The following is a 14,088-nucleotide window of genomic DNA, read 5'->3' as shown; positions in this document are numbered from 1 at the left end:
AAGAAAGAAAGAAAGAAAGAAAGAAAGAGAGGGAGGGAGGAAGGAAGAAAGAAAAGCCTTGCAGAAGCTGGCATTGGTTTGTCTCAGCCTCCCACCCACTCTTTTGAACTCTGTCATGAACTTCTTTAGTGCTACACAAGAATTATACTTTTTGTACAGCATTTTACTATTATTTCATTTTATGAAAATAAATGTTCTGGAAATCATTTCCACCACTGGTCAAAGAGTAGTTTTAGAGGAAAAGCCGTAACCCTGGTGACAATCAGTACTGGGCTGCTCTGAGCACTCAGAAGTCAAATTTTCTTTTTTCTCCGAGATTGTCAGTTTCATAAGCTATAAGGGAGCGGTTCTTAACCGTGGCTGAACAGGAGTGAGACCAGTTAAATCAAAATCTATGAGGTATCAGAATTTTCAAAGCTCTCTAGGTGATTCCAGTATGGACCCAAGGATGAGAACCTCTAATTGAGACCAGCGACCATCCAGATTAGGGTTTTCCAACGTTGGCACTATTGACGTTTGGGGCCAGATAATTCTTTGTTGTGGGACTGTGTGTCAGCATCCCTGGCTTCTTACATATGAAATGCCAAGAGCACACTCTCAGTTGTGCCAATGAAAAATGTTTCCAGAAATTACCAAATGTCCCCTTTGGGGGCAAAATAGCCCCTAGTAGAGAACCATTATCAGATCCTTGCTATTTAAAATGTGGATCCATGCATGAGAGAGCATGTTAAAAATGCATCATTTCAGACCTACTGATTAAGACTCTGCATTTCATAAGCTCCCCAGGTGATTCACATGTACATTAAAGTTTGAGGCACACTGGTCTGGAGTGAGGCCAAAATGAGACCAAGATAACAAGACATTTCACTTCTGGACTTGTTGTAGGAATTACATAAGGGTCAAGAAGATCAGTTTCTTCAAAACTATTATAATTCAGGTCAGAAGATAAAAAAGGAAGTTGAATTCCCTTCTACTTACCTGGGACATTTGGTCAAGTGTAACCGCGCTTCCAGGAAAATATACAGTCATGTTATCATTTCCTATATTCAGTACTTTAATCTGGACTTCGTTTTGTTTGGGGAAGACTGGAAGAGTTTTCTGAGCAAAATAAAAGAAGATTAGCAGTGATGTGTCCATGCATATTGAAGATAAGCTTGCCCTAGCACGACAGTCACCACCCCCCACCCCCACCCCTGCTACAGCACAGAAAGCCGCACCGGCTGAGATACCAAACTCCCCTGTGAAGTCTTCAGTTGTTCACCTCATGGCACCCACAGAAAATGATGCTTGTACAAAACATGGAAGAAATCACAAAGAGGCTGCTCTGGGTCTTACCTAGCCACCTCCAAGTCAAAGGATACCAGGTTATGAAGCCTGTTTTCTGAGGAGGTCAGAGTAACCACAGCCCAAGTGAATGTTTATCTTGTTGTGACACGTGAGATCTACTCTCCTGGAGGCCACCATCATCCCCTCTAACTTTGGGAGCCTGGACCACAGCCTTGACAGTGCTCTCGACATCCTTCCATAGGTATTCTATGCCCTCCTGCCTCCACACGTTCCTTCAGGGCTTCTGCCTTCTCCCTATAGTGCTCTCTCTCAAATCCTGGGGTCCGTGGAGCAATCCTTTCAATTCTAGTCTAGAAGCCTACACTAGTCCCAGAGTTCATTTTGCACAAAGCGAGCTATGTTCCAGAGCAAGTGAGTACACGCACGTTCACAGGAACACGACGCACGGTAGCCAAAACATGAAAGCAACGCAAATGTCCACTGACAGACGAATGGATAAACAAAACGTGGTCCATCCAACAGTGGACTATGATTCCACTTTACCAAAGGAGATTCTGACACCTGCTACCGCATGGAAGAAGCTTGGGGACATTATGCTTGGTGAAACAAGCCACCCAGCAAAGACCACTTGGTGTATGAATCCACTTAGATGAGGTACCAAGAGTGCACGAACTCATAGAGACAGTAAGTGGGATGGTGGTTGCCAGGGGCTGGGGGAGGGGAGATGGGGAGCTGTTTTTAATGGGCACAGAGCTTTAGTGTTGCAAGATGAAAAGCATTCTGGAGATTGATTGCACGACGCTGTGAATGTATTTAACATGACTGAACTGTATACTTAGAAATGGTTAAGATGGTGAATTTTTTAATGTATGTTTTATCACAATTCCAAATTTTAAAAAAATTTAAAAAGAGAGAAGGAGGGAGGGAGGGAGAGATAAAGACAGAAACAGAGAGAGACAGAGAGAGACACACACACAGAGACAGAGAGGAGGAGACAGACAGAGACAGAGAAAGGAGGAGGGGAGAGAGGTGGGAGGGGAGTGTTTACCTCCTGTCTTACACACTATGTAACGCCCATTTCCGGGGCCTGGTCTCTAACAGCACTAGAAACTTGGTTTAGTGCCACTGTGGGTCCAACAGACTGAGTGTGGACTGGAGTGGGGACTAACATCACTGGAAACTTGAAATCACAGAGGTGTCTTCCCAAAGACAATTTACATGTTTTCTTGTTTGTTGAGTGATGAACTTCTAACCAGACTTCCTAGGAGTTCAGATTGCAAAAAACAAGTTCCATGAACTCCCGCTCCCCTTACATAAACCGTGTCAATGGAAACTCCCCGTGTCACCGCCATGCATACTTCTCAAGTGAAGCACACCCATCTGACTCTACTGCAGGCTGCCCCCTTCACAGTGACGAGAACCTGTAGTGCGCACTGCCCGAAAAGGACCATTTTGCCCCTGCAACACATCGACATTGTCTCTGGCTCCAGGACAGTCTGTCGGCAGAGACCCTGGCCTCCCCTAATCCCCACAGCCCCGGAGAAAGAAGCCTTCTGAACGTTCCACCTGACCCGCAGGAAAAGCCACTGGGGGACCAGAGGGCAACTCACATCAATTTCCACTTGCACAATTGCCGCCACCACGAAAGCCATGGAAGCCAGGAACATTCCAACTGTCATCTTCTTCAAAGAGCTGAGACATAAGTAAGAGTGACTCTCAACCAGCCTCATACACAAGCGAGCTAATGATAACATTCCTTTCCCGCCATCCACCCAAACAAAACTAACTTCCCTGTGAAATACTGTTCGAAAGTATCTCTTCCTCTCTTATTTCTGATTGAGATGAGGAAGGATATATATAAGGGAGCTTATTTGCATTTTCACATTTAATTTCTAGAAACTATGGCTTAGGCGATACGTTGGATGACAGTTAACATTTCTATCATCTACATATATGAAAGCTTTAATTAGAAGCTTTTCAGGCTGCCTTTTACAGCACTTTTATGTTAAGGGCAAATTTCCAGAAACATCAGCACAGAGACCTCTCATTCAAATATAATTCTTTAAAAACCCCATCATATAGGTGGTGTGCTGGGAGGGGAGACATTCTTTCCAGCTGATGGAGTGCGGTCTATTTGCAAAGCCCTGGGACTGACAGGGCCTCACCCCCACCCCCAACCTGCTGAGAACCTACGTGAAATTGAAGCCACATTTTGCAATCAGAGGATATATCACGGCATCCACAATGGGGACCATGATGACGATCAAGATGGCGTTCACGGTCTGTGAGTGGAGTGGAGAGGAACCGTTAGCTGTTGTCTCAAAGGTACTTTGATCTCAGAAAGCAACTTAAACATCTCCTACCTGCATCTGGTCCGGCTGAATTTCAAGAAGTCCCTGAAAAGAGCAGGGGGGAAAGTCTCACTGATCAGTTCCCAGAGGTGATCAGGTGGGGAGGATGAAGAATGTCGTGTCAGGGAAGGGAAAGAGGGTGAAGGGACTAAAACAGAGGAGCGGTGCCCAGGGGAGGGGGAATAGCTGGACGTCCCGAACTTACAATTTTCCCACTCATAGCTGTGGCTTGCAGCGTCCACCTGGAGCCCTAAAAATGAATACGTTCACTGCATCATTTGGGAACATGAGTTTTAAACGTTTTACAAGTCAATGTTGCGTCTCTTCCAGAGCAGGAAGGAGGTCTGAAATGTTATGGGATTTAAATGTTATGGGATTTAAACCTCAAGTTTATCTTCCAGCTCCATTGTCACGCTGGGTAAAACCAAACAACTTGCATTTCTGCTGCACAGGTTAACACAACATATAGTTCTCAACCCCAGGGAAGAATCTAGAAAGCGCTCTTCTGAGAGACGGCCATCCTTAGGAAATACAAAGACACAGGCTGGGGCCTGTTGGAAAGCATGGCATCACCTATAAGGTGGAGGCAGCTACGTACATGTAAGATATTCTACATTCACTGGCATCACAGTTTCAAGAACATCTTTTTTTTTTTTTAAGTTTATTTATTTATTTTGGGAGATAGAGGGAAAGCGAGCATGAGTGGGTGAGGGGGGGAGAGAGAGAGAGAGAGAGAACCCCAAGCGAGCTCTGCATTGTCAGTGCAGAGCCCAATGTGGGGCTCAATTCCACAAACCACAATATCATGACCTGAGCAGAAACCAAGAGTGGGACACTTAACTGACTGAGCCACCAGGCGCTCCAAGAACATCATTATCGTTAAGAGCCATGTTTGACAGTCTAGGCTGTCCTGAAGTAGAAATCCACCAATAGTGTGATGGTTCAGGGGCGCCTGGGTGGCTCAGTTGGTTAGGGATCCAACTCTTGATTTTGGCTCAGGTCATGATCTCATGGTTTGTGTGATCGAGCCCCACCTTGGGCTCCATGCTGATGGTGCAGAGCCTGCTTGGGATTCTCTCTCTCCCTCTCTCTCTGCCCCTTCCCCTTGCCCTCCCCATCAAAATAAATAAATAAACATTTTAAAAAAGACTGATGGATTTAACCCTGCAGCCTAGTTACATTCAACTTTTATATAAAGAGGATTCAGGACTGTATACAGGTACATGTGATTATTTCCATGGAGGACTGAACACATAAAGTTTTCAATCTGTCAACTCCGTTTAGAAGGCATTATGGAAAGTCAAGAAGTACACCACTGCTTGAGCTCTTAAGAGATGTCAGGCACGGATCACTTTATGCACGGTCTCTAATTTGATCTGCACAGCCTTGCCATGGGCGATTACCCTTCCAGGAGCATTACAGAATCCGCCCCCTACCCCAGTCATACAGCTAGAAGGTGATGAGTGTACTTCTAGAGCAAATCTGATTCCTATTCAGCTGGTTCCTATTCAACACGCAAAACTGCCTCCCTGTGCTTAAGATGCTGGTCTAAATCCCATATTTACAACTAAGGAGATTAATGTGTTCACTCAAATTTTTTCCAAGAGTTGTTTTGTCCTTCTAATAACCCTTCCTGTATAATAAAAGGACCTGCGTTTATAATTTTTTTTAAAGCTGCAGTTTCTAGAAGAAACACTATCTCATTACTCTGGCAACCGAGTATTCACGCATTGAGTTGTTTAACCCAAATCTGAAAACTTCCTAGGCACACGTCTTCCGGTTGCGGGAGCAAGAGGAGGGTGACAAGGCACTGATCTGGGTTTGAGTTCTTTGCTCTGGTCGGAATGACTTAGGTAGTCATTTCACATCCTTGGATGGTACTTCTAGCTCAAGCATTCTATTTTAGAGCAGAAGGTATCAAGGCCTTTTTCAGCTTAAATGTTCTGTGGATCCCATAAAAGGCAATACTGTACATCCTCTGAGCACACTGTATCAGTAGAAAAGCTCTTTATTCTTGGTTTCACTGGTAAGAGTTCTAGATACTTTGATCAAGTCTTTCCCAAGGCTCTGTAAGCTGACCACACCTGATTTTCTTCATTGTTTTGCAACAGAAATGTGGATAGAACCATCTAGAGTTGTGGTGGTGTTTTTTTTTTAAAGAAACTCAGTGTGATCTAACACTTAGTAAATAAACGAAGTATAAAAAAGAAACTGGAAGAAAACGTTTTTAGAAGCTAAATACTAAGTACTTCCCCGTCCGTGGTAGCGCCCAAGGAATTTTGCTAAATAAAGATGTAAAGAAACACACACAGCTTTACATTACCTGCTGGTCAAACAAGGCCCAGAACATTGGGAGCGGGATATACAGGAACATCACCCTCGTAACCATCTTAATTTGAGAGATGAGCCGCTCCTGTGGATGAAATGGGGAAGGATGAATCAGTGTCATTCACAGCTGTCAGCAGTGTTGTTTCAGTATAGACACGTGCAACCAGAGACAAGCCGGGAGGTGACTAATTGTTCCAAAGAACCCTCCCGCAAATTTTTTTTAGAAAACCCAGAATTCCTCAGCTATTTAAAATGAGTGCGAATGTCAGTTTAAAAGGCATCTTACTAGGGGCACCTGGGTGGCTCAGTCGGATAAGCGTCCAACTAGACTTCAGCTCAGGTCATGATCTCACAGTTCGTGAGTTCGAGCCCCGCATCCATGCGCTGACAGCATGGAGCCTGCTTGGGATTCTGTCTTCCTCTCTCTGTGCCCCTCCCCCGCTTGCTCTCTATCTCTCTCTCAAAATAAATAATAAACTATAAAGTAAATAAATAAATAAATAAAAGGCATATTACTAGAATTTAAATGTAATTCCAATAAATGTAACCCTCATCACCACTGTTCACTGATTCTTCTGTTTTCACACTGGTTACGTGACCACAATCACGCATAATTAATAACCGATTCTACCAAATGAAAACCTATGAAAAGATAATGTTGTTTGCAGCTATACCCACCGTTTATCAAGCTCTTCTCAACATTAACACACATTCTTGCATAGTCTTGTTCAAAACACTAGTCAGGTTTACAAGGATACAACCGATAATTTTGTCCACGTGGCCTTAATCATACGAACCGCCACTGTGGCTGTTCCCGTGCTGGAGGAAGACCCCAAGAAAACTGCAGCCATAACGGTCACTCACATCATATTTCTCTTTAGCCCAGTCCAGCCAGTGCTCCCTCTTGGGAAACTCCTTACTCCGATGCTTAAACCTATTTTTGAGGGCAAACTGAAGGAAGGAAGAAAAATCACATTTCAAAACAGAACCGATTACTTTATGAGGGAAACACATTTCAATACAACTGCCTTTAATGGAAAGCTGTGTTTGTGAGAGAAGCAACGTATATCGTATAAACTCGTGTAATGATGATGCTAAAAGAACCTGCATTTATTCCTAATCTCTTTCTAACTATGAGCCTTTGAGTGGGGTAAACAAAGCCATATTCTTACTACTTGACTCTCTGGGCCCTCTAGAGAGGAGCATTCAAGAGAAATATAATGTATGCCATTTGTGAGTTCGGTTTTCTGCTGGCCATAGTACAAAGTAACAGGGATCTAAGTCAACCAGAGAAAGACAGACACCATATGATTTCGCTCATCTGTGGAATTTAAGAACAAAACAGATGAACATGTTGGGGGGGGGGGAAGAGGGAAACAAACCAGGAGAGACTCTTTTTTTTAAATTTTCTTTTTAATGTTTATTTATTTTTGAGACAGAGAGAGACAGAGCATGAGTAGGGGAGGGGCAGAGAGAGAGGGAGACACAGAATCTGAAATGGGCTCCAGGCTCTGAGCTGTCAGCACAGAGCCCGATGCGGGGCTTGAACTCACAGACCGTGAGATCATGACCTGAGCTGAAGTCGGACGCTTAACCGACTGAGCCACCCAGGTGCTCCTGGAGAGACTCCTAAAGATAGAGAACAAACTGAGGGTTGTTGGAGGGGAGGTGGGCAGGGGGATGGGCCAAATGGCAATGGGTAGTAAGGGTATTGTGATGAGCATTGGGTGTTGTATGTAAGATATGAATCACCAAATCCTATTCTGGAAACCCAAATTGCACTGTATGTTAACTAACTAGAATTTAAATAAAAATTTGAAAAAAAATAACAGGGATACACCTGAAACTAATATAATACTATGTTAACTGTACTAGAATTAAAATAAAAAAGATATATATAAATGTAAAAAAAAAAGTAACAGGGAAACAGGTAAAATTCATTTTAAATATGTTATATATTATTTAATCCAATAAATCCAAATGATCTTACATATGATCTTAATATGTAATAAGAATAACTTTAATATTAAATCAATAATTATTTAAACAATTATTAATAAATTAATAATATTAAATATTACAATCGAGAATTTCTATATTTCTTTTTTCATACCAAGTCTTCAAAACCCGGGGCATATTTTATACTTACAGAACATGATCAATTTTTATCAGAACTATTTGATTTATATTTACTTTTCATAAATTTATGTTTGAAAAACTAAATTTATATACCTAAGTTGTTCCAAATATACTTAAAAGTTTTCCACTCACTGAACTGAGTATCAGTTTTAAAGTGTAAAAGTGAAAGTAATAATAATAAAATAAATTTTTTAAAAGATTTTTTTTTTAAGTAATACACCCAACATGGGGCTCAAACTTACAGCCCTGAGTCCAAGAGTCGCATGCTGCACAGACTGAGCCAGCCAGGTGTCCCATTAAAATTTAAGAGTGAAGGAGCACCTGGGTAGCTCGGTCGGTTAAGTGTCCGACTTCGGCTCAGGTCATGATCTCGCGGTCCGTGGGTTCAAGCCCCGCATCGGGCTCTGTGCTGACAGCTCAGAGCCTGGAGTCTGCTTCGGATTCTGTGTCTCCCTCCCTCTGCCCCTATCCCACTTGCACTCTTCAAAAATAAACATTAAAGGGGCGCCTGGGTGGCTCAGTCGGTTAAGCGTCTGACTTCAGCTCAGGTCAGGATCTCGCGGTCCGTGAGTTCAAGCCCCGCATCAGGCTCTGGGCTGATGGCTCAGAGCCTGGAGCCTGTTTCCGATTCTGTGTCTCCCTCTCTCTCTGCCCCTCCCCCGTTCATGGTCTGTCTCTCTCTGTCCCCAAAATAAATAAACGTTGAAAAAAAATTAAAAAAAAAACATTAAAAAAAAAGTGAGAACTCACAATATAATATAGCAATATATAGGAAATTGTGTGATTTAAATTAATTTGAATGAAATCTAATTTAAAATTCTGTTCCCAGTTGCACATGACACATTTCAAATGTTTGAGAGCCACATGAGGCTAGTGGCTGGACAGTATAGATCAACAATAACATTTATTTCCTGCCTTTATTTTTTTAAAATTAATTTATTATTATTAAAAAATTTTTAATGTTTATTTTTGAGAGAGAGACAGAATGCTAGTGGGGAAGGGGCAGAAAGAGAAAGAGACACAGAATCTGAAGCAGGCTCTAGGCTCTGAGCTGTCAGCACAGAGCGTGATGTGGGGCTCAAACTCACGAGCCTTGAGATTATGACCTGATCTGAATTCAGATGCTTAGCTGACTGAGCCACCCAGGCACCCCTTTCCTACCTTTAAATGTGCCTGTATGCATGTACATCACGTTGATGCACATGGAAGAAACCATATTCTGCATGTTCCTGTCACCAAATTGTCTTTGGAAACCAGACTTCCGATGGCTACATAGCATGGCTACATCTACTAGAAGTTAAGCACTGTTCTCCTGCAATTTTGTGTTATAAAATTTTGCTGTTATAAATATGACATTGATAATCTTCTACATGAATCTGTGTTCATTTTGTGTGTTCACTTTAAAAAGTGATTTTCTTAGTCTTAATTCTGAAAGTAGCATTACTGACACTCCAGACCCTTGAGATGCAGCATCAAACTACGCCTCTCCACTTCCGTTTCACTCTTCCTGACCCGCATCAGCCATGGTTAGCCAGCGTGATAGCTGAACAGTCACTCTGCTTTGCCTTTCTTTGACTACCGATCTAATTCGAAAGTTCAAGAGCCATTTCTATCCCTCCCTTTTTGAGTTCAGTTTGTGTCCTTTTCCATTTGGTCAGTTTTATAAGAAACTTTAATTACCAAAATAGTTAAGAACATTAAGAAAATGTTTAAAGAGAAGTCAATGTTGGGGCACCTGGGTGGCTCAGTCGGCTAAGTGTCTGACTCTTGGTATTGGCTCAGGTCATGATCTCACAGTTCGTGAGTTTGAGCCCCACGTCAGGCTCTGTACTGACAGTGAGGAGCCTGCTTGGGAAGCTCTCTTTCCCTCTCTCTGCCCCTCCCCGCTCATGCTCTCTCTCTGTTTCTCTCTCTCTCTCTCAAAATAAATAAATAAACTTAAAAAAAATAAAGAAAAGTCAATGTTTCATTGCATTTTAATTTGAAGGAGGTAGAAGGTTCTGGGGTGGCTAAATATCACTGACAGAGAAAGCTACTGAAATACTTACACCAATGCACTTGACAACTTTAGCCATGACATTACCCTGGGGCTGAAACTTCTTGTACATTCCACTGCCAATGACGAACACAACTGGGAAGGCAAAAGAAGACGTTAACAAGGCGTTTGACAGAACTACCTGTGACCTAGAAGACGTGTTTTTATTTGAGTTACAACCTTGTTTTGGAAATACTGGGATTAGTCACAGAATGGGCTTGCCTTCCTATGTCCCAGTTTGGAAAGTGCTTTTGATCCTAACAATCACAGAAACTTTGAGCGGTGGTATATTTGTGCTGTCATATACAAACATTGGAGCCTATTACTGTCCACTTCCCACATTTTGGGGTGGCTCACAGACGCTCCATACGGCTATTTAAGTGCAAGTTTTATTCTTAAGCATAGGGAGACAAAGGAGTAAGTGCTTTCACGTAACAGATCAGCGCATAATTCTATAAAGACAAAAAACAGCTTTAATTTTCTGATTGCAATGGCAGAAGAGTTTCTTCTTTTTTAATAAATCTTCAGAAAAAAGAAGAAACTAGTTTGTTAAAACCTTACTTAATCATGTGTGGCAGAGTTCATTCCGTGGTCACGGTACAGAAAAACAGTGGTGAATTTTTGCATCTGCGGCTACAGTTTTACACAGTTAAAGCACTTTTACAATAAGGCAATTCTTCCATGGATCTTCCTAGAAAAGGCATATTGTAAAAATAGAAAAAGCATTCCTTCAGGAGACTCTGGAAACCCAGTACCGTATGAGGATTTCTGATTGTCCAATACCACAGTTTAATCATTTAAAAGCACCGATGGGTTGATGGAATGCCACTTAATTTCCTCAATTTAAAAGGGCCTGAGATTTTGAGAAGTGCTACCTCTGAAAGCATATGTCCAAGTATGTGCCTGTGTTATAGGTGTTCTTTATGGTTGAATAAAGAGAAATATACTTGAATCCTCACCCGATGCCAGTCTTCCTTAATCCAGAGATGGCAGAGATACCCATAGATGGAGTCTACTCTGTTTTACCAACGAATATTTTAATCTTTAAGCTTCTGATTAACTTACGCCTAATTCAAGCACAAGATTGCTGCTGAAAGAAACTTCAAGAGACAGCATTGATGCATAGAATTTGGCCTATTCTCAATTCTTCCATTCGAAAAACATTGTATGATGTAAGAATGACCCATGCAAACTAAATGACAATTTATCTAATGCCAACTGACTACAGCGTCTGGCCTCGAACAACAGCTTTTGAGATCCTTTTTTATCTCCTTACGCAGAATCGGAGAGGAGTAGGCATATATGGACTTTTTAGGGGAGTGTGGCAGTATTTAAAAAGTTATGGAAGGAAATGGACACAGAAAAAAAGGGAAAATACTGAATTCTGGCTTGGATGTAAGGGTGAAGCTAATTTGCTACAAGCTGAACAAACAGGGTTAAGAGGGGGCATAATTGACTCTATGAAGAACTGAAAAAAAGTCAGAGAAAGTAATAGTGCCAGCACTTTCTCATTTGAGTGGGAAGCTGCAAAGGCCTGAGATGCGTATTGGGCTCTGTTTCCTGCTTGTACTACCGTTACAGGTTGAATCGTGTCCCCGACCCCCACCACCCCCCGCCCCCAGAAGATGCTGAGGTCCTTACCCCCAGTACCTCAGAATGTGACCTCATTTGGAAATACAGCCTTTGCAGAAGATCGAGTTAAGATGAGGTCATTCAGGTGGCTCCTACTCCAATATGACTGGTGGCCTTACAAAAAAGCGCAAATTTGGACACAGATGTGCACACAGGGGAAGGCCACAGGCAGATTGGCATTGTGCTGCATCAGGCCAGGGAACTACCAGAGGTAGAAGAGAGACCTGGAAGAGATCCCTCTCGGTAACTTCAGAGGGAGCAGGGCCCTCTCGCCATGTTGATTTTGGATTCCCCACCTCCAGAGCTGTGAGATGATAAATAAATTTGTAATGAAGCCACCCAATCTGTAGTGTTTTGTCGCGGTAGTCCCAGGAAAGGAAGACACCTGCCGTCTTTCAATGTGTAGACTATCCTAGGGCGAAACTGTCCATACTTCCGAAAAAGCCAGGGCCAAGAACTAATGTGTGAATGAATGTGTCTAACAGACACATATATTCCTCCCAACGGGAAGAGGCTCTGGTAGAACCATTTCGAGATGATGTATTATGGAAATCTGGATGTTCACTGGAAGTATTTAAACGCTAACTGGACCAGGCTGCCGGGTCTTGAGGCAAGCTGGAGACGAGCACACGCTGATAAGAGCAAAAGCGTTCGGTCATGGGGTCATCTAGTCTAATAGATTCCGTCACTTTTCACCTGAAATCTGCCTAAATAGTGTCAAACTTTCCAGAGCCCAGCTCAGTTGATCCCATTTCCTGTAAACTCTTTTTTGATCTTATTTCCTCTGAAGTAATATGCCAACTCTACTTTGTTTGAATGTTCAGAGCACGGGAATTATTATTACCATTTATTCCGTGAAGTTTTAAAAAATTGGTCACAATAATTAATGTGAGGGTCTGACCTGATCATAGGATTGTACTAATTCAACTGATTTCTACTTACTCAGAGCCACAGCCATCAGAGCAGCAGGAACCCCAAATGCCAGTGGGTAGCAAGCTTGTTTGCTGTGAATTCCACATTGTTGGACTGGGGAGAAATTGTAAGATTAAAATTCATTATAGCATTTTTTTATAATCGTATTTTTTAACGTCTATTTATTTTTGAGACAGAGAGAAAGAGCATGAGCAGGGGAGGGGCAGAGAGAGAAGGGGACACAGAATCGGAAGCAGGCTCCGGGCTCTGAGCTGTCAGTACAGAGCCCGACGTAGGACTCGGACTCACAAACTGTGAGATCATGACCTGAGCGGAACTTGGATGCTTAACCGACTGAGCCACCCAGACGCCCCTCATTATGGCATTTTTAATGCTCATATGTGGTTATCATTTTTTTAAAAATCCCTAACTGGTTATTACATATTGCTTTTACTTGATGTTCTAGACTTACCCATTTGCTTTATCGATTTCATCGCCTGCTGAGCCCAGCAGCTTTGTAGTAGAAAGAGCAAGAGACGAACGTAGGTTCAAATCTTAGCCCCTAAATAGATGTCTGACACTGGCCAAGCCAAAATCAGTGGGAATCCTTATATGGATTTTCTTGGCGGGAGAGATAAAAGTGACCTGGATCCAATAACTTGAAGACAGGGGACCCAGTAAATAAAATCAAAAGCACCCTGGAAAATCAAGAGTGTGTGTTCCTGAATTCATGCTATTTAAAAAACAATTAGATGGCCCAGGGCAGGGGTGAACAAAGTTTTCTGTGAAGAGCTGGAAGTAAATATTCTAGGCTTTGTGGACCATCCAGTCTCTGTCCCAACTACTCGACCTTGACTTTGTAAGGTGAAAGCAGTCATAGACGATAGACAAATCGATGGTCTTGTCCAGATTTCTGGATTTGGCCCATCAGCCATAGTTTTCTAACCTCTGACTGCACATCCATTGTAGCTCTGAAATCCTAGGATTGGTGAGGAAAAAAAAAATTAAGACTCTGGAAGGAGAAGTAGAGATTATTGGACATTCCTTCTTTTTCTTTTTTTAAAAAATGTTTATTTATTTATTTTGAGAGAGAGCATGAGCACAAGTGGGGGAGGAGCAGAGAGAGAGGGAGGGAGAAAATCCCAAGCAGGCTTGTGCTCAGCCTGACATGGGACTTGATCTCATGACCATGAGATCACGACCTGAGCTAATATCAAGAGTTGGACATTTAACCGACTGAGCCACCCAGGGTCTCCTAGAAATTCTTTCAGTGAAATGGAGCCTCCAGGAATAATCTGATCTGAAAGGGGTTTGACTTTGTCTTTGACTGACTAACCGTTTCACAATTCGGTAGAGAAAGAAGTTAACTCGTAGAAAATTGATAGTCACGCAAATGTTTCCTGT

The 14,088-nt window shown here is 42.4% G+C and overlaps 1 protein-coding gene across 1 annotated transcript in view; it reads right to left on the bottom strand.

Annotated features, from left to right (window-relative positions):
- SLC15A1 (solute carrier family 15 member 1) overlaps window positions 1-14,088 on the bottom strand; it is a 61,803-nt gene that overhangs the window by 14,463 nt on the left and 33,252 nt on the right. The window contains exons 8-16 of the mRNA XM_040487205.1: window positions 12,715-12,798; window positions 10,154-10,236; window positions 6,831-6,917; window positions 5,962-6,051; window positions 3,844-3,888; window positions 3,651-3,683; window positions 3,481-3,569; window positions 2,898-2,979; window positions 979-1,098 (exon numbers count right to left, since the gene is read on the bottom strand). Coding sequence (XP_040343139.1) covers window positions 979-1,098; window positions 2,898-2,979; window positions 3,481-3,569; window positions 3,651-3,683; window positions 3,844-3,888; window positions 5,962-6,051; window positions 6,831-6,917; window positions 10,154-10,236; window positions 12,715-12,798 — 713 coding nt within the window. The remainder of the gene's footprint in view (window positions 1-978; window positions 1,099-2,897; window positions 2,980-3,480; window positions 3,570-3,650; window positions 3,684-3,843; window positions 3,889-5,961; window positions 6,052-6,830; window positions 6,918-10,153; window positions 10,237-12,714; window positions 12,799-14,088) is intronic.

The sequence above is a fragment of the Herpailurus yagouaroundi genome, unplaced genomic scaffold (assembly GCF_014898765.1).
Source record: "Herpailurus yagouaroundi ecotype Mexico unplaced genomic scaffold, PumYag 164, whole genome shotgun sequence".
Classification (NCBI taxonomy): domain Eukaryota; kingdom Metazoa; phylum Chordata; class Mammalia; order Carnivora; family Felidae; genus Herpailurus; species Herpailurus yagouaroundi.
The sequence above is the reverse complement of the archived record's forward strand: the minus strand, read 5'-3'. Positions and strand labels throughout refer to the sequence as shown.